Below are 25645 nucleotides of genomic sequence, written 5' to 3'. Positions count from 1 at the left end.
AATTGTGGTGTTGGTGGTGGTGGTCCACAGCTGTGGAGTTACGGTTAGCTCGTCTGGCTGCGAAACCAGATGGCCTGGGTTCGATTCCCAGTCGGGAAAGTTAACTGGTTGAGGTTTTTTTCTGGGGTTTTCCCTCAACCCAATATGAGCAAATGCTGGGTAACTATTGGTGCTGGATCCCTGACTCATTTCACCAGCATTATCACCTTCATCTCATTCAGACGCTAAATAATCTAAGAAGATGTTGATAAGGAATCGTGAAATAACCTACTTTAAAAATGTAGTAGTAGTAGTAGTAGTAGTAGTAATAATAATTGACATTATCGTCATTATTATTAATTATGATTATTGTTACTGTTACCATTATTATTATTAGTACAGTCAACTCTGGATATAGTGAACTTGGTTATAGTGAACATTCGGCTGTAGTGAACCTAAATCATTGGTCCCGACGTCTATACATTAAAAGGTACATTACCGGTAATATTTCCGTTTATAGTGAACCCTCGCTACGGTTATAGTGACCTTAGAAATTGAAGTTACAAGAGTTGTATCCTGACAAATTCTTATTTGAAGTCAGATCTTCTAGTATAAAATTGAAAGAATGTGTTGAGTTTCTAAGATTCTTACTCCTTTAGTCAAAGGACAAAGGTAGGATTAGTGATTCCTAGACAATGATCTATACTGTAAATCCAGACAACGCATGACGACCTTGCTTCACTCCACTATTCTGTTCTCAGGCACACTACTCTACTGTTATTTCTAATCCTCCACCATCAAAGAGTTGCCTTTTGTTGTCAGAAATATTTCCATTATGACGATAGCATTGAAACAATGGAAAATGAAATTGTCTTCTTTTATTAAAAGGGGACGGGCATTATGTCCAGAGCATAAATGAAGGTAAGATTCTGATGGCTTTCAAACTCCATCAACCCCCTCCCGGTTTCCATTAAGTGACCTGGGAAATTCTAAGGCTGAGTACACAGTCACACTGTAACAGTGTTTGTCATTTATACCTAACCAGTCTGTTTCTAGTGTTCGAACAGTGAATGTACTATATAAAAATGTCGAGCGTAAAGTGTTTTTTGGGAAGATAAGGCGAATATTATAAGTGACATTGAATGTGGTCTTTCAGAAGCGGACGTGGGTTGACAGCATAGTTTAAGTAAATCAACTGTGAGTAACAGTATAGAGTATACTGTGTAATCCATTCCACAAGAATGAAATATTTTAATTACTGTATAGTATTTTATTTTCTTGTTCACTATTTCATTCATTCCTGTCATTTAAGGTTAGGGGAGAGACACTTCGGATTTAGTGAACCTCGGATATAGTGAACGAAATATGCAAGTCCGCAGAGGTTCACTATTTCCGGAGTTGACTACAGTCATCATTATATCATTACAGTATAACCTTGTTAATGCTCTTTTCAAGGGACTGTGGCCTTCAAGCATAATAAGCAGGACAGTGAATGCTGTAGACAGGATATGATTTATGAAATGAGGAAAACTTCATAGAAAACATATTTTATTGTGCATTAGTTACAGTCCAAAATGCAAATAAGAGCTCATTTCCTGTGATAACAATATTTTATTGTTGTTTGCCTTGTGTTTGCATTACTATTATGAATGATAACATTTTCTATGCAGTTCAAGGAACTGCAGGTAACTTCACTTGATACACTGCTATAGGAGCAACACTAAAGTATTTTGGAAGCATAATTATTGGTTCCGAGGACTTCTTTGATATGAAGACACTTTCCACTGCAGATTCAATTTCCTCAACACAATTTTCATCTTGGGTGATAGTGGCAGCATGATCCACAATCATGTTGTCAACACCGCAGATTTCTGAGGTCACTCATTGTCAACAAAATCCTCCATGTTAACTTACCCCAACTTCTCCTGTACAGGAGTCCAATCCTTGTCATCATCCATTATGAAAGGGGCATTTATTTCACAGGTTGTTATGTCATTTTATATTGCAAACTTACTGCACACTCCACAGAATTCAAAGCACGATTAAATTTTACAGAAATACAGGAATGTATTGACAGGAAGACTTTTGAGTGTTAAAATCTTTTCATACAAAGGAAAGTTAGGAAAGTGCAACTTCCGACAATTTTTTCAGTCAGAGAGTGAAATTCTTTTCTTGCACCCATGATGCAATGAGTATAAGTACTGTATAGATGGAGCAACATATTTTTTTCACCATGCTCTTAAAGCATTACAAGTTTCGCAATTTATATGGAATTTTTTATTCATTTCCGATCCGAAAAAAAGTGCTACAAATGGGATTTGGAAGCATTGTAAGAGAGTAAAATTATGCAGGATTTATTATTATTATTATTATTATTATTATTATTATTATTAATGTTGTTGTTTTCTAATGCCAGGCGTTTGACAATAAAGTCATTTGACCTCTTGCACTCCAATATTTTTCAAAGATATTATCATGACTAGCCACTGAAGCACAAATTTTGAGGTGTTCCGAATCCATTTCTTGGTTTGAGTTGCACAATGGGCAGTTAGGGGACTGATATATTCCAATTCTATGCAGGTGTTTGGCCAAACAATCATGGCCTGTTGCCAATCTAAATGCAGCTACAGACGATTTTCGTGGTAAATCGGGAATTAACTGTGGATTTTGATGCAGAGAGTTCCATTTTTTCCCTTGGGATTGAGTTATCAAATTTTGTTTGTTGAAGTCTAAGTATGTAGATTTAATAAATCTCTTCACAGAGTAATACGTAAATTTAGTATATTAGATTTAGATATTATATTAGATTAGTATATTATTAATAATAATAATAATAATAATAATAATAATAATAATAATAATAATAATAATAAAGTTCGGAAAGTGCAACTTCCGACAATTTTTTCAGTCAGAGAGTGAAATTTCTTTCTTGCACTCATGATGCAATGAGTATAAGTATAGACACAGCAACATATTTTTTTTCACCATTCTCATAAAACATTACAAGTTTCGCAATTTATATGGAATTTTTTATTCATTTCCGATCCGAAAAAAGTGCTACAAATGGGATTTGGAAGCATTGCAAGAGGGTAAAATTATGCAGGCCATTATTATTATTATTATTATTATTATTATTATCATCATCATCATCATCATCATCATCATCATCATTATACAGGATTAAGAAATATTGGTGGACACACACTCCACCATGCTATTCTTTGACAAATATCAAGGATTTTTTTCTATATACCTAGTATACTTTTCTCAAAATGTGGGATTAAACTTGAGGATACATATGGCAACACTAAATATTATTTACTGATCCTCATTCCAGTAGTGTAATACTAGCAATGCTGTTCTGGCTTGTGGGAATAGAATCTTGTATGCCGTCCTTCTAAGCTTTTTTTAATTCAGTTGTATCATTCTTATCTCAGTTAAAAAGAAATAACGACATGTGGATTTGAAACTGCAGCTTTTACTCCATAATCTAAAACAATTTCCATTCACCCATGTAACTGATGTGGGGACTTGTTATTGAATAGATATCGAGCATTTTTATAAAAAATGCACAAGATTGGATATTTATCAATTATGTAAATGGAAAAGTGTATTGATTTTTGTCGAAGAATTGCATATTGGAATGTGTATTTGCAGGGCTGGAAGTGAAGTTAAATGCAGTTGGAATTTTGGAATTTGTTTTATTGACTCTTAAATTCTTTTAATTCGACCTGGTTGGCGAGTTGGTATAGCGCTGGCCTTCTATGCCCAAGGTTGCGGCTTCGATCCCGGATCAGGTCGATGGCATTTAAGTGTGCTTAAATGTGACAGGCTCATATCAGTAGATTTACTGGCATGTAAAAGAACTCCTGCGGGACAAAATTCCGGCACATCTGGCGACGCTGATATAACCTCTGCAGTTGCGAGTGTCATTAAATAAAACATAACATTTAATCAATCAGTCTTCTTAATGTATCCAGCTGTTTGCTTACAACATAAAGTTTTTTTTTTTTTTTTAAACCTAACATTTAACATTTAATTCTTTTAATACTTTGATTTGGTAGAATTAGTGTGTTGCATACAATTCTTAATCAATAAATCTAGTTCTGAAATTTACTTGTTGAGATAGTAGTCGTATTTTGTATTGAGAGACAATTTATTAATCGTGTATGTATATTCTTTTATAGATTAAACGAAACCCATATGAGTATAATACATACATAGAACTCATAAAACTACTTCAGAAGATGGCTGAAATAGACAGACTTCGAAAAGCAAGAGAGTCAATGAGTAAACATTTTCCTTTGACTCCAGGTGAAGCAATGATATTTTGTATTTATTTATACAATATTATTCATGGGAGTTGCATGAATATTATCAATTGTAACCTACCACATGTCTTTGTTCATAAGACTATTATAAATCTTTAAAGCAGTTTCGAATTTGTATTTTCAACTCTGCTTTGTAATTGATTTTGTTATTTTCTTCTGCATTTTGACTTTTTTGTTTCAGAACTGTGGCTGTCCTGGTTGAAAGATGAAATGGGTCTGGCAACATCTGATATAGAACGTACAGCTGTAGCAGAATTATTTGAGAGAGCTGTTCAAGACTATCTGTGTAAATGACATATATTTTTCCTATGCTTAAACCTAAATCTCTTAAGTTATACAGTATTGTTACTTTTTTTTTTATTTACTCTTATTTACCTTAGTGGTTGATTACAATGCTATTGTAATTACATAGAGATTTTTTTTATAAAAGTGATGCCAGTTTCTTAAATTTGCAGCTGTTGATCTGTGGCTAGAATACGCCCAGTTCAGTATTGGCAACATGGGATTACAGTATGGTGTTAAAATAGTGAGAGACACATTTGAACGTGCACTCACAAGTGTTGGCCTACATGTTGCCAAGGGAGCAATATTATGGGAGGCCTATCGTGAGTTTGAGAATGTGATGCTTGGTATGTTACAGGTAAGATATTATAAAAGAAGAGGTATGAAACGAAAGTGGTGTATAATGACACCTATTCTTTGAACAACTAATAATTTATATAGGATGGCCCACTTAACTCTTTCACCTTCGATAGCGTGCGAAATATTTCAGATATACACAAACTGATAATTACAAGTTAAATTACATCAGATACATGTAATGTATTTTTTTGTACATCTAATAATTTTCAAGATATTAGAGTCAATGCAAATCTATTCTTTCAGGTAAAGCTCCCTGTAAAGCAGATTTGAATAATTTCAAGGGAAAAATTGTTCTGGGGTCGGGTATCGATCCCGGGACCTCTGGTTGAACGTACCAGCGCTCTGCCAACTGTTAATGTACACAGTGACGTATATATTATGCAAATCTAGTCTTTCAGGTAAAGCTCCCTTGAAATTATTCAAATCTGCTTTACAGGGAGCTTTACCTGAAAGACTAGATTTGCATAATATATACGTCACTGTGTACGTTAACAGAAAACCACAATACTAAGTCACACAGATTGTGTGCACTCGATGTGGGTCTCTGGCGTTTCGTCAGCCCACGCGAGTTGTGTGGATATAAAGGGAAAAGTTGAGATGGTGTCGAGTGGAGTTCCCGGGTAGCTCAGTTGGCAGAATGCTGGTACATTCAACCAGAGTTCCTGGGATTGATACCCGGCCCCGGAACAATTTTTCCCTTGAAATTATTCATATTAGAGTCAACTTTCTTTTTTTTTTAAATGGGAACCAACTATGTTTTATATTGCAAATGTTGCGTTAACTCTATCTAATAACAACTGGCTACTGTACTGACTGTCTGAATGTCACTGGTAAGAGTAAACATAAGCAATGTCTGACCAAGGATCGAACAGAGGGAGGACAATTCTGGTTAGAGTCGTGCGTCAATTAAATCACAGCACAATGTACTGTACATTTTAATACCATGGAAATATTGCACATGGTGAAGTGAGACGTAAAAGTAGTGTACAATAAAAAATAAACATTTATTCTCAAAAAACAAAACTAAACCTCTGGAGTGCAATCAGATTTCTCACAGCAGAAAGTTTACAATTGATCTTTGAAGAGATAGCCATTTGCATCGCAACACTTCTGTGCACACTCCATCACTGATCAACTCACTTCTGTCAGTGTTTCTGGTGTTATTGCAGCACATGCAGCGGTAACACTGTCTTTTATATTTTCCACTGTTGTTGGAACCTGTTAATACACAATATTTTTCAAATGTTCTCAAAGAAAAAATTTAATGGGGTGAGATCAGACGATTGTGCTGGAAAATCTCTGAACAGAACTACCTCGTCCTATCCATCAACTCTTCATTTGTGAAATCCACTGCAAATGCTTAGAAATGATTGATAGGTTAAATTGATTTCAGGTTTAAAACATTCATACCAATTAATTGTACATACAATACACTAGTGAAATGTAGCTTAACATACCTCCACACACATAAAACTTCTAGAGAACCATTCCAAAACACTTTGTCAGTGTCTTGTCGTTCAATTGTCCAGTACAGAACTGAAGAAATAAGGGTTTATTGAGTAGCGTACAGTACTATGGGTGTGTTTGAACTTCAGTTACTTCAACATTATGAACTAGACATAAGAAAGGGTGCATCAGACATTGTTTATGTTTACTCTTACTGGTGATGTTCAAACAGTCGGTAAAGTAGTCAGTTGTTATTACACAGAGCTAACAATATAATACAAAACATAGTTGATTCCCATTTAAAAAAAGAAAGTTGACTCTAATATCTTGCAAATTATTTTATGTCCAAAATATACATTACATGTATCAAATGTCCGTTCGATGTAGTTTAACTTGTAATTGTCAGTTTGTGTATATCTGAATATTTCACACGCTATCGGAAGTGAAAGGGTTAAGTGGGCCACTCTGTATAACTTGTCTACTAAAAGTTTTTGGTCATCAAATACAGTACATGATAAATAAATTTACCGTAACTATTGAATATCAATTGAATTTGCCTTAAAAAAATCAAATGAGGTAATTACAAAATCACATATGAATTCACAGGATCATTTCAGTCTGTAGGTAATTGCATGAATGTGTAATGATATTGATTTGTTTGTCTCTTTATAGTGGCTAATTGTTGTATGTAGTTTCTGCTTTTTACAAAGAGATGGGTAAAGGTTAATTATATCTTAATTATGGTGCCGAGTTCAGATATAGCCTCATATGCTTTAGGAATGTTGTGTTTTCTAAGTTTCGTGAAAACTCTTATTATTTTTATAGAAGTCGTTTGTGCAAAACTGTCTTAAGAACACACAAAAATACTTATATCCAGAATCTTTATTTCAGTATGATATCTACTCAGAATCATGTAGAATATATCAAGATAATTATGTAGCAATACACAGTAATATACTGGACTATTGCACTATGTGAAAAACAGATATATCCAAATAAATAAACTCTATGAAATGTGTATTAAGTACTTATAACTTACGAGTTTGAAATATAATTATATTTATATTGCAGGCCAAGGTCAATGCAGACTCAAATGATGCTCAGAAACAGGAATTAGATGCTCAGAAGAAGCGAATGGTTGCTATATTTCGTCGTCAATTGGCTTGCCCACTCCTCGATATGGAGAAAACTTACCAAGAATTTACAGAGTGGCTAAATGAAGAACCAGACAGACGGGATGATGTAGACATGAAGAACATTGAGAATGGATTCAAGAAAGCACTTCTAAAACTGAGCAAAATACTTCCTTTTGAGGAACAATTGGTAAGAGTACATAAGTTTTAATTTTACTTTTTAAAGGGCAGATATGTATTAATTTTAATTGCAGATGAGTATGTGTATCTGAAAATATGTGTCAATACATCTGGCATTTCTGTTTTAAAGATATTTTATTCTATGAAACTATAAATTAATCATTTTCAATTCATTTATTTACTGTATTTACTCGCGTATATCTCGCACCATATTTTTTCACTGTGAACTTACAGGGGGGGGGGGGGGAGGACAAAAAACGCATATAACTCGCATTAATTTCTTGGCAGGTGGGCATACCATAAGTACGATCGTAATTTTTAGTTTTAAATTCCCGTGTGACGCAGCAGCAGAAGGTGGGGATGAAAGCGGTAGCAACTCCATCAACACCCCCTATCTGCTAGACTCCGAAATCTCTGTTACAGTGTGACAACATTCAAAACATAGCACTTCCAGTCTTGAGTAGCACATGACGTCATACTTCTAAAAAACACACTAATTAATGATAATGAGGGGCGTGACAGAGAGGTAGGACACTTGACCTGACATACGCTAATGAATGTGATGCACACGGAGGTCGGCTGCAGTAATAACAGTGACGATGAATAATGTAAGGATGCCAGTTGCCATATTAGATCTGTTAGCTGTATGCGGATATAAAAATAAATAAGCATAATGTGTCTAAATAGTTTTCCAACGAAACCTTTCCCACACAAAAATCCCCACATATAACACAACCCGAATTTTTTCCATTTATTTTCAGTAAAAAAAAAGTGCGAGTTATACCTGAGTAAATACCTACGGTATTTATTATTGCAGAACATTTATTATTTATTTATTTTTCAGAACAGTTACATTTAGTTTAATGCTGTAAAAGTGCAGAAAGATCCATTTATAATTTTAGAGCAGAATGATATAGTGTCCCATATCTCAAGTGAGTCATGTTACAGATAATTCGGAGCCTTATCGCGTGTACAGAGCTTTGTTAATAGCTATAAATACCGAGTGCTGTGTAACAAAGACACGCATCTGTGACAATGTATGTCCTCAGTGCAATGTGCTCTCAGCAAGGCCGCCAATCTGGCTGAAGATAAGAGGGAGTTGTCATCATTTCATGTGCTGAAAATGTATATCACACATAGTGGTAAAAATTACAAAAATACTTGCCAAAACATTAAAAATATTTATCCAAAATTTGACTCAAGTACCTCTTCTTTCAGGCGGCCAGGTAGCTCAGTTGGTAGAGCAGCTGGCTACGAACTGGAAGGGTTCGATCCCAGGTGGTGACAGGATTTTTTCTCGTTGCCAAACTTCCAGAATGGCCCCCAGGTTCACTCAGCCTCCTATAAAAAATTGAGTACCGGGTCTTTCCCGGGGGTAAAAGGCGGTCAGAGCGTGGTGTCGACCACACCACCTCATTCTAGTGCCGAAGTTATAGGGCTCTACCTCCATGCCCCCCAAGTGCCTTCATGGCGTGTGACGGGGATACTTTTTTTTTTGTCTTTTTATGATATAGTGCCCATCATGTCAATTCATTATTGGCACTTTCGTCACCTGCTCCTATATCATCTCAGTCATCCTTTATAGATAGAAGGACTAATTTACAAACTTTCGAGATACATTTTATGTATTGATTGTTGTACACCCTCTGGATTACATCAGGAAACTTGTAAAATCAATCACTTGTGTTAGAGTAAAGCTCCTGTTTAACAAATCTCCATTCAGATGTATCCCTAACAGTGAGATTTTCCTTAAAATCAGAAATAAAATTTTTGTATGGTAGTTCTGCCAGGAGCTCTTATCATCCAGTCTGCTGTCCAAAAATCTGAAAGTTAGAATTTATAAAACAGTTATATTACCGGTTCTTCTGTATGGGTGTGAAACTTGGACTCTCACTCTGAGAGAGGAACATAGGTTCAGGGTGTTTGAGAATAAGGTGCTTAGGAAAATATTTGGGGCTAAGCGGGATGAAGTTACAGGAGAATGGAGAAAGTTACACAACACAGAACTGCACGCATTGTATTCTTCACATGACATAATTATGAACATTAAATCCAGACGTTTGAGATGGGCAGGGCATGTAGCACGTATGGGCGAATCCAGAAATGCATATAGAGTGTTAGTTGGGAGACCGGAGGGAAAAAGACCTTTAGGGAGGCCGAGACGTAGATGGGAGGATAATATTAAAATGGATTTGAGGGAGGTGGGGTATGATGATAGAGACTGGATTAATCTTGCACAGGATAGGGACCGCTGGCGGGCTTATGTGAGGGCGGCAATGAACCTTCGGGTTCCTTAAAAGCCATTTGTAAGTAAGTAAGTAAGTAAGTTCTGCCAGGACTTTTGAAGTCATTCCTTAAAAATGGGAATGTTAAAACATTATTTTACTGTATATATTGTGTGTGTAATTGAAAAACTGAACTTGATCAAGGTGTGTATCGGTGTTAATATTCAATAAACAAATCTCTTAATTTCTGCCCAGAAAGAATCTGTGTTTGTATATTCGTATACAAAATATATGTCCTGAAATAGAGGCATTAGAATGTATGACGAGTCATAAAGAGACTGATTGTGCCTGTTAAATTTTTCAGCTGAGCTCTGATGATGCCAGTAGAGCAGAGCATTATCGAGCCTACGTTCAGCATGAGATATCTGAGGGTGACCCAGCTCGAGTTCAATGTCTCTATGAAAGAGCTGTTGCTGAACTCTGTCTTGATGCTTCAATCTGGCTGGAATATGTGGAATACTTGTACTCCACACTCAAAATAGACACTGTTGTGTTGCCTGTGTGCAAACGAGCCGTACGAAATTGTCCCTGGAGTTCTCCATTATGGCAACATTACATGAAAGCTCTTGAAAGATATGAGAAATCGTTTGACGAAATTAAAGGTACTTTTTGCTTTCTTCTTCTTCTTTTTCTTTTCAATTATTAGGCTGTGTTATGATCTTAAGGAGGAAATTTCGTTTTCTCTTTTGTAATGGACAACCCATTTGCTTGTGAACAATACTTTTATTTTATTTTGTACAATAACTTTTAGTTTATTATATGTATTCTTTAAAATAAGATTTGTAAATTAGGTATAAATATGAAAATATTAATTTTTAGGTATTACACTGACCAATGTTTTTGTTATATCAAGCGGCTAGCAACTATCGCGAGAAATGCAAAAAATTATCCCAAGCTTCCCTCAAAGCCCTCAGAGTAGCTACCCACCTTGCAACTGTCCAGTATGGAAGGGCATTATTCCCGACAGCTTCTACCAACTGTCTATGACAATCTCTGGGATTCCTCCCTTGGAGAATGGCTTGCTGTGAGAAATTCTTGTACATTCATTTATGCACGATTCAATAATTTTCAGTTGCATAGCACAGATATTTAGATATGTTGAGATTATAGGTTATGTTTACTGTACCAGTTGGCCCTTTCTGTCTAATTTTAGTAGTCTCCAATGTCCTGCCATTCATATGGAAATTATAGGTTATGTTCACTATATTTCGCAATATTTAATCGAAATAAAGGCAAGTATTACACATACGAACAACGTAATTTTCACACCAAAAATAATATTAAACCTACACCTTAACTCGCAAGTGAATTATGTCTGAAGTCTCTCATAATTATTGTTTTAAAGTTTATTAATGAAATTACACTACATTTTAGAGAAATATATGTTACTCTTTATGCATTCCAACTAATTTATATGGTTGAAATGCCACCCTTCGTAATCGGGTTAAGAGAGTCACATGGTCTGCCTTACGTCCTGTATTAGATCACAATAACAGTGGGACAGTCTGTTGTTCCTAGTACTCACAGCGCTCCAAGCGGCTAGCAACTATCGCGAGAAATGCAAAAAATTATCCCAAGCTTCGTGACTGTATATACTAGACTGTGGTAATAGTGTGAAAAAAATGGATTGAAAAGCTGCTTGTAACTTGGATTATAAAAGAAGACTTTGTTTTTGTCTTTTACTATGTCATCTGGTATCATTCATAAGAATATTTGTCGCAAATTTCAGAGGTCATGGAGCAAGCACTATCAGTTGGATTCAGTAATGCTGAAGATTATCGCAATTTATGGCTGTGTTATATTGACTACATGAGACGCAGAGTGGACTGGAGTAAAGGTTACCAACCTATAGAAGTAGCAGAGCTGAGAGGAACATTTAACAGAGCATGTGAACATCTTGCACAGTGTAAGTAGGCTATCTAGCTTGTTGTAGAATTCAAGAAAACTTACAACATTTTATGATTTTTCCACATATGTATAACTCTCACAAACATAATTTTGATATTTGAAAACAAAACTAAACAAATCAAGAAGAAGGAAAACTCTTTATAAATTATAATTTTATCTTTCAGTGTTGTACATGTTCTGAGGTTCTGTCAGTGTTTCAGAATAAAATAATACATCTTGATTACACAACTTTTAACACTGTATCACTTCGGAATATGTATGATAAGTCTTCCTTGTGTTAAATTTTAACATACTTTATTAACATGTTTCGACCTATTTTGGGTCATCTTCAGAATGGTCGTTGTTGGTGTTGGCACTTCTTGTGTCCTGTGTGGGTGCGTTTGTTTGACTCTACACTACGAACGCACCCACACAGGAAACAAGAGGTGCCAACACCAACAACGACCAGTTCTGAAGATGACCCAAAACAGGTCGAACATGTTAACAAGGTACGTTAAAATTTAACACAAGAAAGACTTATCATACATATTCCGAAATAAAATAATAATTCATTAAGGTGACATATAAGGATCATTCTCACAAAATGATGTAACTACAGATGCCATACTTGGTGAAATTAAGCTTCAATGAATCGTAGATACTTTTCTGTTAAAAATGTCTTCATATTTTTTACTTTTAATGTAAGTGGGCGAGCTGAAATGTCACTCTTTTAATAATTACGAGAACTTAATTGAAATAGGGAGAAGGATTACATCATTTTGGTTACGTATTTTTTAAAAACTAAGAAAAATACAAAAACAAGAATATAAGTCCTAATTGAGATTTCCCGGTCTCTGATCTGGTCAAAAACCCTGATATAACTGATATTTAACCCTTGCGATGAATTTCAATGAAGTCAAAAGGGCTTAATTAGTCAAATCCATTCTCTTCACATCCACGCTGGGGCCCCCTGGGATCTTTTTATAATGCAAAAGAGAGAGTGGTATGCAGAAAGCAACGGGAAGCTACCCCATTTATCTTTCCCAAGAAAAACTGCAAACATGGCATGATGAGTCTTTCCATGGTAGATTCCGGACGTAAACTAATCATATGAGGAAATGAAGAGGAAGGCAGAAAATAAGAAAGATTGGAGAAAGCTGGGTTTGCAATTAAAGACCTTCCTTGAGCAGAACACTAAATGAAGTCCAAGTGTTACATTAATCTGATGTTACTGTATTTCAGTTCAAGAAAAAACAACACCTATAAAGTAGATCATGATTGTTAAGATAAAATCTTAATCTCTTTATAAATAGATTGATTTGAATGGTAATTAGTTGTATAAAGTTCTGTATTCTGCTTCAGAGGGATGGTTATGGAAAATATACGTGGGTTGGGGTATAAGTCATGGTAACTATTTTTTTTTCCATTTTGAATCTTGCGTACGCTACTTTTAACACTTGAATATAATTAATTGATTAACTAGTGGACTTACTCGTGTTAATTATGTAAGATTTGTCCAGCTTACAGCTGTTTCAGTGCTTCACGCACCATCATCAGAGCCTACTAGATCACGGCGTCATCTCGAACTTCTCTGCCTGATGATGGTGCATGAAGCACTGAAACAGCTGTAAGCCGGACAAATCTTACATAATTAACACGAGTAAGTCCACTAATTAATTTTTTTTTTTTTTGAGAATTCGAGTGTGGGTGGAAAATGTGAAATATACAGATGACAGGACAAGGAATGGACGAAAGATACGGACATTTAACAACATGCCAACATTTTGCTCCTCATGTTTATTACAGTTGTTGCCGTAACATTACAGAGTTCCTGTGCCAGAATCATTACAGCACACATACCCGTTCTAAAGACCCTCAAAGTAGATACCCACCTCGCGACTGTCTGGTTTGGAAGGGCATTATTCCCGATAACTTCTACCAACTCTCTATGACATTCTCTGGCATTCCTGCCATGGAGAACGACTATTTTGATATACGAGCATTATTCATCACAGATTACATCCATCCTGCATGACGCGACACTGACAACTGATTTAACATTACTCTCTTTTCTATTACAGACTAGCACAGAACTATCGTGTGTTATAGATACACACTATGACTGCACGGCTTCTGTGCGACATATGACATTTTGTGATACCAATCCTTACTTTTGAAAAAAAATAGTTGCCATGAATTATGCCCCAACCTTCGTATATATGTTTGTTAGAAAATACATTACCTAAGAGTTTTCTTAATCAAGTTATTAATTGTTTTGTTAAATTTTTTAAATAATTATTGTTAGCTGTCTGAACCTTGACTGAAATGACATCAGCGTGACAGGAATGATGCTGGAGTAATCAAAATGACATTACTTGCGTTCTGCTTCTAAAATAGTAAATTAAACTTTATTGTATTTCTTATATTTAAGCAGCCTCATGATCCAGTGGTCAGAGCTTCTGGCTATAGTTCATGAGGTCCTAGGTTCGATTCCCGGTTAGAGCACAGGAATTTTTCCTTAAAGGGGATTATTCCTGTGTTCGTCCATGGTCTGGAATTTAGGTTAAGTTTAGATTTAAGACCTCTCCTGGCACCACATTATCATATTCATCCTATCACATCATCGGGGTAATGTAACTCCGCCTTCCAGGTGCCCCAACCTCAGAAGTGGGTTACAACTAAGCAACGGCCAGGAGAGAAGACCAGAAATGTCGAAAAGACAACCTGGTGGCATTGGATTATGATTACATGTACATGTAAATAAGAAATTTGCTGTTGAAAATTTAAAAATACCTTACACTTAATGGTTAAAAATATTAAAGTAAATAATTACAGTAAGTGGCAACAAATTAAAACATTTTACATGGTTTGTTTTTTTAACATCAGTAGAGTATTGATTATTTGAGTACCGATCAAGTGAAAGCATTCCAGTCAGCAAATTTGAATTTGCACACGTGCCATGTAGAAGGTTTGCTAGCGCTGTTTGCGAGATTTGAAATGTATGTATGTATTTATTCACACTGCAAATGGGTAAATACCCGGTGACAGTGGTAACTAATTACACTCAATAATTACAATTAATAATAAATTCATAATATTAATAATAAAATAATAGTAGCAATATATAATAATATTAACAAGGAGCATCCTAAATTCAATGAATCACTTAATATAACATAGTTAATTAAAGTAAATCTAATTTATATCTTAACCCTAAGTTCGAACTTAAAAACCACGAGTATATATGATATGTTTATACATGCACAAGTACCTTTCAGCACTACATTCATTTCGCTATCAATTCACTCATCCTAAAGACAAAGTTACTCGGCATATTGTGTGTGACCATTCTGTCAGCAGTGATGTGTAATGTGTTTTATGTTTCAGATTTTGGGCTTCAAGGTGATCCTAATTGTGATATTCTTCAGTACTGGGCTCGAATTGAAGCTGCTCATTGTGGGAACATGGAGAAGTTCAGACTTTTGTGGAGCGATATCCTTGGCCAAGGACATGAGAAAACAGCAGCCATGTGGCTTGAATACATTCAGTGGGAAAGGTTTGTACTTTGGCACAAAGCTATAGTGATGTCATTCCTCTTAATGTAGTTCGATGGTCAGTGATCAATTGAGCATTAGTGAACTTAAGTGATTGGCTGGAAAATGTTAGCATGAAATTATCAGAATAATTATTATTCATTCTGGGATTTCCAATAGTAATGGGACAAGTATCAGAGTTTAACTACCTTGATCACTTAATTTCCGAACATAAAAATGACCTTGACATTAAAATAAAAAAATATATATGTGTCTGTGTGCGTGCTTGTGCAATGAAAGGACTGCCATAGCCACTAATTATGTTTCAGCCTCGTTGCAACCTAATATGTATCTTCCAGTGCTTTCTGTATATTAATGTAGGTGTGGTTGTTTTGTACCTATTTTTATTATCCAATTTAATAAACCCTATTTCACCCTGAGGTATATTAGGGTTATAGTTGGCATCAAAATACATATTTTATAACCAAAAAACTATAGTAAAATTATAATATAAAATTGTGGTCACAGTTACAATTCACATGAATTATTTAGAAGAATGCACCTTAATGAAAGAATGAATCCTGTTAAAGATTAATGAGATGTTTGAGGAATAATCAATGCAAAAGATATACAAGAATGTCTAACCGTTTCAGAGTAAATACACGACCTTACTTACTTACAAATGGCTTTTAAGGAACCTGAAGGTTCATTGCCGCCCTCACACAAGCCCGCCATCGGTCCCTATCCCGTGCAAGATCAATCCAGTCTCTATCATCATACCCCACCTCCCTCAAATCCATTTTAATATTATCCTCCCATCTACGTCTCGGCCTCCCTGAAGGTCTTTTTCCCTCCGGTCTCCCAACTAACACTCTATATACATTTCTGGATTCGCCCATACGTGCTACATGCCCTGCCCATCTCAAACGTCGGGATTTTAATTATGTCAGGTGAAGAAAACAATGCGTGCAGTTCTCTGTTGTGTAACTTTCTCCATTCTCCTGTAACTTCATCCTGCTTAGCCCCAAATATTTTCCTAAGCACCTTATTCTCAAACACCCTTAACCTATGTTCCTCTCTAAAAGTGAGAGTCCAAGTTTCACAACCATACAGAAGAACCGGTAATATAACTGTTTTATAAATTGTAACTTTCAGATTTTTGGACAGCAGACTGGATGATAAGAGCTTCTCAACCGAATAATAACACGCATTTCCCATATTTATTCTGCGTTTAATTTCCTCCCGAGTGTCATTTATATTTGTTACTGTTGCTCCAAGATATTTGAATTTTTCCACCTCTTCGAAGGATAAATCTCCAATTTTTATATTTCCATTTCGTACAATATTCTGGCCACGAGACATAATCATATACTTTGTCTTTTCGGGATTTACTTCCAAACCGATCGCTTTACTTGCTTCAAGTAAAATTTCCGTATTTTCCCTAACCGTTTGTGTATTTTCTCCTAACATATTCACAAGATAAACAATAGTACATTAATATAACAAAGATTGACTTTCACTTTCAAATTAATACTTAATTCATGGACAGTGGAATAGTTAAGAGTAATAAAAGAATATTACAAGCAATGATTTACGGTTACAAGTTAAATACGTGATTCAGGAACAAGTACAATAATTAAAATAATAACACAAGTAATGACTTATAACTAACGAATAACGAAATTCTTGAAGGGCAATATATAATAGTAGGGGCAATACAAAAGATTTAAAAACAAATGCAAACAGTAAAGGAATAGTAGAAAAATTGGCTTAAAATTACAAGTTAAACACATTCTTTTTAAAAAAAATAGGTAACAACAAAGAGATATAATATCGAAACACTGACTGTAGTTACTGATTAAACACTTTATTTTAAAAACAAACACGCAAGGATCAATAGCTATTTTCAGTACTTATGTGTACATGGACCATGTCTTTAATTCACATCTTCTTGACGTTACTTCGTATATTATTTTGTATTTCTTTTGTACCTATTGGTCAGATTAATTTTATGTTAAACATTTATTTGTAAATATCAACAAAAATGAATTAGTTTTTTTACCAACATACTTTTATTACATTCCATAGAACAGAAGTTAAGAAATAAAAGATCTCAGAAGGCCAGTACAGAACTCAAATATTACACAAACTGTGAGATGTAAAATTAAATTATTTTTAACTTGAGTAGTATTAGTTAAGGTCTTGAAACTTAAAGAATTTGGCGGTATTTTCTTTGAATCATAATAATTTCGACTCTCTTATTGTAGGTATTTTAAGCCTCATATACATCAGAAATTTATTTTTTGTTTTCATATTTCTTGCTTCATGCACTAGTAGAACAAAATTTCATAACTATTACCAACCCAACTGCAAGTCTTTTTCTAATGATCTGCCACTGTTTTAAATAAGTGTTGATGACTTTGGTTTTGATGTGTTTGCTTATGATCTTCCTAATAATAATATAATATCATTATTACTTTTGTTATTGGGATTGCAGAGCATTTGGAGACAACAAACATTTGAGGCGTTTGTTTCCACGCGCACTTATGTGCACTGAAGACTGGCCAGAGAGTATTGGGAATGCATGGCTCAACTACGAACGAGACGAAGGCACACTTGATTCATTTGAATTTTGTATGTCGAAATATAAGTCAAGGTATTTCTATTATTGTTTCCATATTATATTGTTTGATGTTTTATTTTCATGATACTGTACTTACCGAGTGCAATATAATTTTAATAACCTTACTCAAGAATTGGTGTTATTAGCATATACATATTATTGACAGATATCTCGAAGTGAAATACATACTTGAAACGCCATTAGTGAATGCAATTTTAAGCTTCCAAGACGTTAAGTCCATTGAAACCATGTCCATATAACTTATGTCCTCTAATATTTTTGTCTACTTTCATTTATGTCCACATTTTATGTGCGTCCATTTTTTTGGGTCCATGACTGTTATGTCTACTTTTATTTAAGTCCACTTTCATTCATGTCCACTTTCATTTATGTCCACTTCTATTTAAGTCCACTTTCATGTCAATTCCTTTTGTACCACTGGAAGATGTTCAGGCTGTTTTTGATACTCTTATAGATAATATTGAGCCTGACGTAATGGATTTAGCATTGTACATGGAAAGAACTTACATCCGAGAAACACCTGCTCGAGGAACAAGAAGAACAATGCCACCTAGATTCGCATCTGAAATATGGAACACTTATAATCAGGTTCTGGCAGGACAACATCGAACAACTCACGTAGTCGAGGGCTGGCATAACTGTTTTCAGAAACACATCGTCATACATCACGCGTCGGTCTGGATTTTCATGGAATTTATCAAGAAAAACCAAAGGAATAATGAAATTATAATAATACATTATTGTTTGGCGGGCATTTGATTGTGCGACACCCTATTAAAAGGCTGTACCAACAAAATTTCAATTGAGTAGAAAAGATTGTTTGGAATTACAACCACTACAATGAAGAAGGACACATCAGAACTTACCTCAAAGCTATTAGTTATCATCTGAACTGTACGATGATGAACAAGCAGAAGAGATTGAGTAGGGAATTGAAGTCAATTTGTAGATGGACATAATCATGTAGTGGACGTAAAATGTGGACATAAAATTTGTGCAATTGGACTAAAATAAAGTGGACATATATTTCATTGGACCTATGTTTATGGACATAGTGTAATGGACTTTAATGTAATGGACATAATAAAATGGACTTTAAAATTGTGGACATAATAAAAAGGACCTAACGTCTGTGTTTCCAATTTTAAATATTTTTAATTCTCAGTTGAATTTAGTAAGAGTGGAATTGTAATATTTATTCCTGTTCAGCTATTATTTTATGAAATTTCGAATTTTCTTCTCATCAGTTAATAGTCATTCATTCATTCATTCATTTTTAAATTAGCTTAATTCTTATGTATAGAATGTTGTATTTAATTGTATAATTTGTGTGTATTTAGATTGGAATTGTTATTTCTTCCTGTTCAGCTATTGTTATATGAAATTTTGAGTATTCAGCTCATCAGTTAGTAGTCATACATTATCTTTAAATTAGCTTAATTCTTATGTATAGAATATGATATTTAATTGTCTAATTTATGTGTATTTCATCCTTCTTCTCTTCATTGTGTTCTTCCCAACATGCATTTTTTGTTGAACATGCCTAACAGATGCTTTTCATTAGGTCTTGGTTTAGAATTTGATGGGGATTTCTAGCATAATTTTTGTTTACTAGATTCTTACAGTGATTGAAACTTCTGGAACTTATAAATGACAATAAAATTATTCTTGCAATATCATCCTTAAAACATTAAGAGAAAATTCTCGTTACAAATGCTATTCAGGATAGTAAGGCTGCCACCTTGAAGTTTTAAGTCCAACTTCTTTATGTATTACCTTGGTAAAGAATGTTGCCACTTCCTCCAACATAGAAAAAGATGGAAAGAACAGCTTTTATTCCTTAATCCATTAAGTGAATAAGAAGAATCTTTCATTGTATTGCACACATCAGTGAAGAAGTCATTCAGTACCATACTAAAAAGAAAATTTGAATTAGACTGTTGTTGTTTAGTCAACTGCCCGAAGACAGGGCTGAACCTCACAAGCGATATTATCGCCGCGTTCTCATGGTTAACATTCGGCAGGTCTTTGAGCGGCCTTGTGCGTAACATTCGGCAGGTCTTTGAAATTAAATTGCATTATTGTTTTCAATTTCTTATGTCGCCACTCCAATCACTCGCCTCAATTTCAATATTGCAACCAATAAGCTGCTTCCATTATTAAATGACACCTACTTGTCTAATCCAGTGGACTAAAACCGAGGTTGCAATGTCTTGTGCTGAGGACGAACATTAAGGTATGTGATTAAAATTATTATTAAAGAGATTATTAAGAGTTAAAAATGTCAACGTACTCGTATATGAAATAATAATAATAGCCATTTAACAATATAACAAACTAGTGCTTATTCTTATCGAGGAAGTAGACGTGACAACGTGATGCTTAGAGTGAAACCTGCAGAGCAACAATCGGTCGGCAAAATTATGTTTTAAAAGCACACCGCACGTTATTGTAGGGTATAATGCCGACATGTTAACCATGAGAGCACGGCGATAATACCAAGAAGGCCCACTTATGAGGCAACTAGACTATTAGACTTTTAACTGTTAGAAATAGTTTATTAATATAAGATCTAACCATATTTAACTAACTTATGTAAGGAATAATGGTGTTGATTATATTATTGTTATTATTATCATCATTATTGTTATAATTGTTATTGTTACTATTATTATTATTATTACTAGCCGTACCCGTGCGCTCCGCTGCACCCATTAGAAATAAATATAAAGTAATTATATAATTAAAATAGGACATTTGATCCAGGGAACATTCGTGTTTGATAGAAGGATAAATCGTTTATTATGTTACTTAATTTAAATTTAATTAAAAAATTAAAATGCGATCATTTTGATCCAGAGACCACTCATTTGGTCATAAAAATTAGTTTAGAAAATACAGGAAACGAATATACAGAATAGCCTATCAAGTTTTCGGTGCATAAGAATCTATTTTAATCTTACCTGTCCTCGATTCACTCAGAAGTTACTGTGATAACATTATAGCATTATGTCCATCTAGAGAAACTACACTTTCCAATGGTGAATTAATAATTAATTATACAAATCGGTTAATTTAGCTTCAGATATTACTTCATAGAAACGTAGAAACGTTATCTGTAGGCTATCTTTCATAGCTTTCGATTGTTGCTGTCCAAAGCCCCTTATAGACGAAGTAATTTGTTTTTTAATTCATTATACGGCCTTAGATGGCAGTTATTTTAATTTTAAAACTCATTTATCTCATTAAATATCAGTCCTATTAAAATTTTTCAAAGAATAAAACTTATCGGAAATGATTTTTAAAGAAATATTTGTTATGTAACATTTTTCATAAAAATCAGTAATAAGCGAGATATTTCGATATATTTAATTCAGGCCCCCTTATAACCCCCCTTTTAAATAATGTATTTTGAATGCCATATAGCCTATAATCTAAGTTACAACGAACTTAATTTATATTCCAATTTTCATCGAAATCCGTTCAGTCATTATTGCGTGAAAAGGTAACAAACACACAGACAGACAGACAGACATACAAACAAAAATTTAAAAAAAGCGATTTTCGGTTTCAGGGTGGTTAATTATATATGTTAGGACCAATTATTTTTGGAAAATCGAAAATTACCAGAAAAATTTCGGCTACAGATTTATTATTAGTATAGATTATTATTATTATCATCATTCTTTTCTAAACTTTCGCATATTATTAGTATGTAGTCTTTGCATCTCTGCCTACTTTCTGGCGGTTACGATGAAGAATTTTGTTCTGAGGTTGGGACACCCACTAGGTTGGAATCTGTTCACCCTGTACGGTATGATGACATAGGAATGAAAGTAGGTAGGATGGATGAAGATGAAGGCGATAATGACAGTTAAATGTGAAGTGTGGCATTGTATGGGACAGAAACATGGGCATTACGACGAAGTGAAGAGAAGCAACTAGAAGCATTTGAAATGTGGATATGGAGAAGAATAGAGCATGTGAAATAAGAAACGAAGCTGTGTTGGAAAGAGTGGATGAAGAACGAATGCTGCTGAGACTGATCAGGAAGAGAAAAAGAAATTGGTTGGGTCACTGGTTGAGAAGAAACTGCCTTCTGAAGGATACACTGGAAGGAATGGTGAATGGGAGAAGAGTTTAGGGCAGAAGACGATATCAGATGATAGACGACATTAAGATATATGGATCATATGCTGATACAAAGAGGAAGGCAGAAAATGGGAAAGACTGGAGAAAGCTGGGTTTGCAGTGAAATACCGCCCTTGGGAAGAACACTATGAGTGAATGATGTTCACTCATTGTGTTATATTGTTACAGTTTTATTTCCGTTTTTCAGGCTGAAGCAGATAAATGACCTCAGAAAAAGAATAGCTGAAAAACAAGCAGAAATGATAGAACAGGATAAGTGGAGACAAGAGCGAAGACAGGAAAAGGGGAAGAAACAAAACCCTAAGGATACATGGAAAAAGAAGGTATTTTATTACTTTATGTTTTGCATTTTATATGTTTTTACAGCACATGATTAAGAACAGAGATAGGCGAAATAGTCATATATTAATTACCTATTATCAGATTTTAGTTAAAAAATTTACGATTCTTATTTTCAAGCCAAATGGAAATATGAAATATATATATTTCCTTTATGATAATGTGGAAAGATTTACGTACTTACTAACAACGTTTATTATGTAACACTATTATATAATGATCTGTATATTCACTTTATGTTTTATAGCATGAAACAGAGGGTAAGTGGGCAGCAGTAGCTCCGAAGTCTACGCTTACAAAACCAGGTTCAAAGAATATTGCAGAAGTCGCATCCACTCCTTCCAAACAAAGTTCAGTAGCCGAACCTCCACCTGGTTATGAAAAGAGGGAGAGAACAGTTGACACATCAGAAGAGCCATCAGCCAAAAAATCGAAAGGTATATGTTCAAAACTTACAAGTTTTTCTCTTGTGTGTACCCAAATTCAACATGAAATAAATCTGGAAGGAATGTGAGAGAGTGAGTGAGTGAGTGAGTGTCCATCTCTCACTTGAAGAAGTAATGTAGTGCCCACAAATATAGATTGGAAATTTTAAATTATGAATGTTTTAAATAGAAGTTTTCTGTTTTTATGTAAATTGATATTATTTAGCTGTGTAAATGTTCAATTTATTTTGAAACACAATTTAAGGGAAGAGAAAATGATGATGGATTGAGAAAGAGTGGTAATTGAAGTTGAAATCAAGTTTTATCCAGTTCATGAAGGCAGATGAAAATTATGATTTTAACGATAGGGTTGATGATGACAATGATGAGATGATAGTTTTGATAGGTTTTGTGCCAACTTTGTGACATGAAATCAAGAGATCAAAATTGAGATATCACTGGTTATGAATTTGTTTGAAAACAAGAGGGTATTTTTCAGCTAGTATTTTATTTTTGTTGTGTGCTGTGAGCTTGAAAGCAACTAAATAGTTGTGGATGGTTAATTATTGTTGGAACATTTTCCAAATATTTTAATAATTTTGGACTGCCACTCATCTTGCCTCGAAAATTGTGATTTATGTCAAAAGCTTTTAAGTTGTTAAATTTATCTTTCATTTATAAACGTGTTTATGCTCGACCATGCCGAAATGTAGTAATTATACACCTGGTAGCAGCCCTTTAATGGACCTCATTAAAGTACACCTATTCATTAAAGTTCAGGTGTTCCACCAATCAGAAAACACCATTGTAGCAATATGAAAGCGCAAGTATCGATTATTCTTGGATATGCAATTGAAAGACAACTAGCGAAACGTCACGGAAATCCAATACTGTCGCAGAAGGTTATGTTCTGTTACTATAATAATTAGCGTTAATTGTAAATAATATTCAAATAAATTTAATTTGTCATCTCGCTTTTCAATGTCTAAATCAATTTCAAGGTTATATCAAGATTAATGTTTATTTTACTCTCTAGATTATATCAAGGTCAATGACATTTCTTTCTCGGAAAAAATCAATACTTTCGCGTCTGCGCACATCTCACAATTTATGAGATATTGCACAAGGTCAGTTCCGCTCCCCAGTCAGATAAAAATAACATGAATACTTATGAATAATTTCAAGTTAGAAATATGGTCGAGTAGTCGTATGAAACTTGCCTATAATGGTAATTAAGATGCTCGTATGAAAAATGAAACTCGCTTGCGCTTGTTTCATAAATATACTCTCGTCTTAATTACTACCATTATAGGCTCGTTGCATAATGTATTATTATGTTTGAAATTATTTAGGATTTTAACGAATCTGAATTAAGTTACAGATCGTGAAGTAATTGAATTAATTTTATGGCACTTCGTTATGTAAAGTGGAAATTTGTATAATGAATTACAGTTATGTTGAGCACAAGTGGATGAAATACACGCCACTCCTATAGTTTTGATTTTTCTTCTACGTCAATTTTATGACTATTCTGAGACGTTTGTTCCTGCAATTCATAGCTATAAAATCATGTGAGAAATATATATGTTTTAATTATAGTTAATTATAAGATGAAGACTACTGAAATTTTATCTGGCTAATTTGAACTCTTTTCCTTAGGGGAGAAAATGGAAACAGAACATGGAGTTACAGTAGTTCATGATTCATCCAAAGACAACCGAACAGTTTTCGTTAGTAATCTTGATTATTCTGTGACTGAAGATAGGTTAAAGGAAGTCTTTTCCTCCATTGGAACTCTCACAGATCTTCGATTGGTGAAAGATTACAAGGGTCGGTCCAAAGGCTTTTGCTATGTGGAGTTCAGTTCAGTCGTAAGTAAATAAGTGTTCTTTCTCTCTGTTTCATACTTAATGGTTATTTCTGTTCATGTATATTCATGTTAGATATGCCATATAATACAGATAGTATGTATGTATGGGAAGGTATAGTTTGGACCCTTTCCTTTTTTCATTTTTAATGTCTGAGATTGCAATCACGGCAATGCAAGCCCTAACCCAGAACCCTCCAATATATCTCACTCTAGAGGAGCAGGCACTAACACACCATGAAAAAATGCTACGGTTAACAACAACAAAATGGGAAAAATGACTGTTACAACCAACCAAGTTGAAAACACAAACAAGTTTCCTGTCCAAAGTCACGGAAATAAAAACAGAATTGAATTTCCCTAAATCTAAAGAAAACATTTTAAGCAGAGAAAACCCTCTAACCTTCGAACCAATTAACATTCAACTAGATTTAGAAGAACCAGTTACAAAATCTGAAAATTCCAAACCTGTACTAAAAGTGCTGGCATTAGAAGCCGTGAACAATAGATACCCACCAGAAGAATGGTTACATATCTACACAGATGGGTCTACTATCGATAACAACTAGGATCAGGAATTACATGTGCGTTATTCTCATTTTATAAAGCAGCAGGACATCATACAACAAATTTTTATGCAGAAATAATGGCTATTCATATCTCACTCCAACACCTACTATACAGAATAGATAAATTTCAAAATGCTGTCATTCTCTCTAATTCTAAAGCAGCATTATATGCAATAAATTCATATAAAATGATGTCAATCCAAATTAAAGAATGTCACAAAATGATCCAACAA

At 34.4% G+C, this 25645-nt stretch overlaps 1 protein-coding gene across 1 annotated transcript in view; it reads left to right on the top strand.

The window, feature by feature from the left end:
- The window catches only part of Rnp4F (RNA-binding protein 4F), a 40180-nt gene that overhangs the window by 3915 nt on the left and 10620 nt on the right, over positions 1–25645 (top strand). Inside the window, exons 2-12 of the mRNA XM_069827892.1 lie at positions 4167–4293; positions 4492–4596; positions 4766–4950; positions 7470–7721; positions 10301–10598; positions 11726–11902; positions 15271–15439; positions 17914–18072; positions 22400–22535; positions 22799–22988; positions 24636–24847. Coding sequence (XP_069683993.1) covers positions 4167–4293; positions 4492–4596; positions 4766–4950; positions 7470–7721; positions 10301–10598; positions 11726–11902; positions 15271–15439; positions 17914–18072; positions 22400–22535; positions 22799–22988; positions 24636–24847 — 2010 coding nt within the window. The remainder of the gene's footprint in view (positions 1–4166; positions 4294–4491; positions 4597–4765; positions 4951–7469; positions 7722–10300; positions 10599–11725; positions 11903–15270; positions 15440–17913; positions 18073–22399; positions 22536–22798; positions 22989–24635; positions 24848–25645) is intronic.

This window comes from Periplaneta americana, chromosome 6, assembly GCF_040183065.1.
Source record: "Periplaneta americana isolate PAMFEO1 chromosome 6, P.americana_PAMFEO1_priV1, whole genome shotgun sequence".
Classification (NCBI taxonomy): Eukaryota; Metazoa; Arthropoda; class Insecta; order Blattodea; family Blattidae; genus Periplaneta; species Periplaneta americana.
This window is presented reverse-complemented; position numbering and strand designations above follow the sequence as displayed.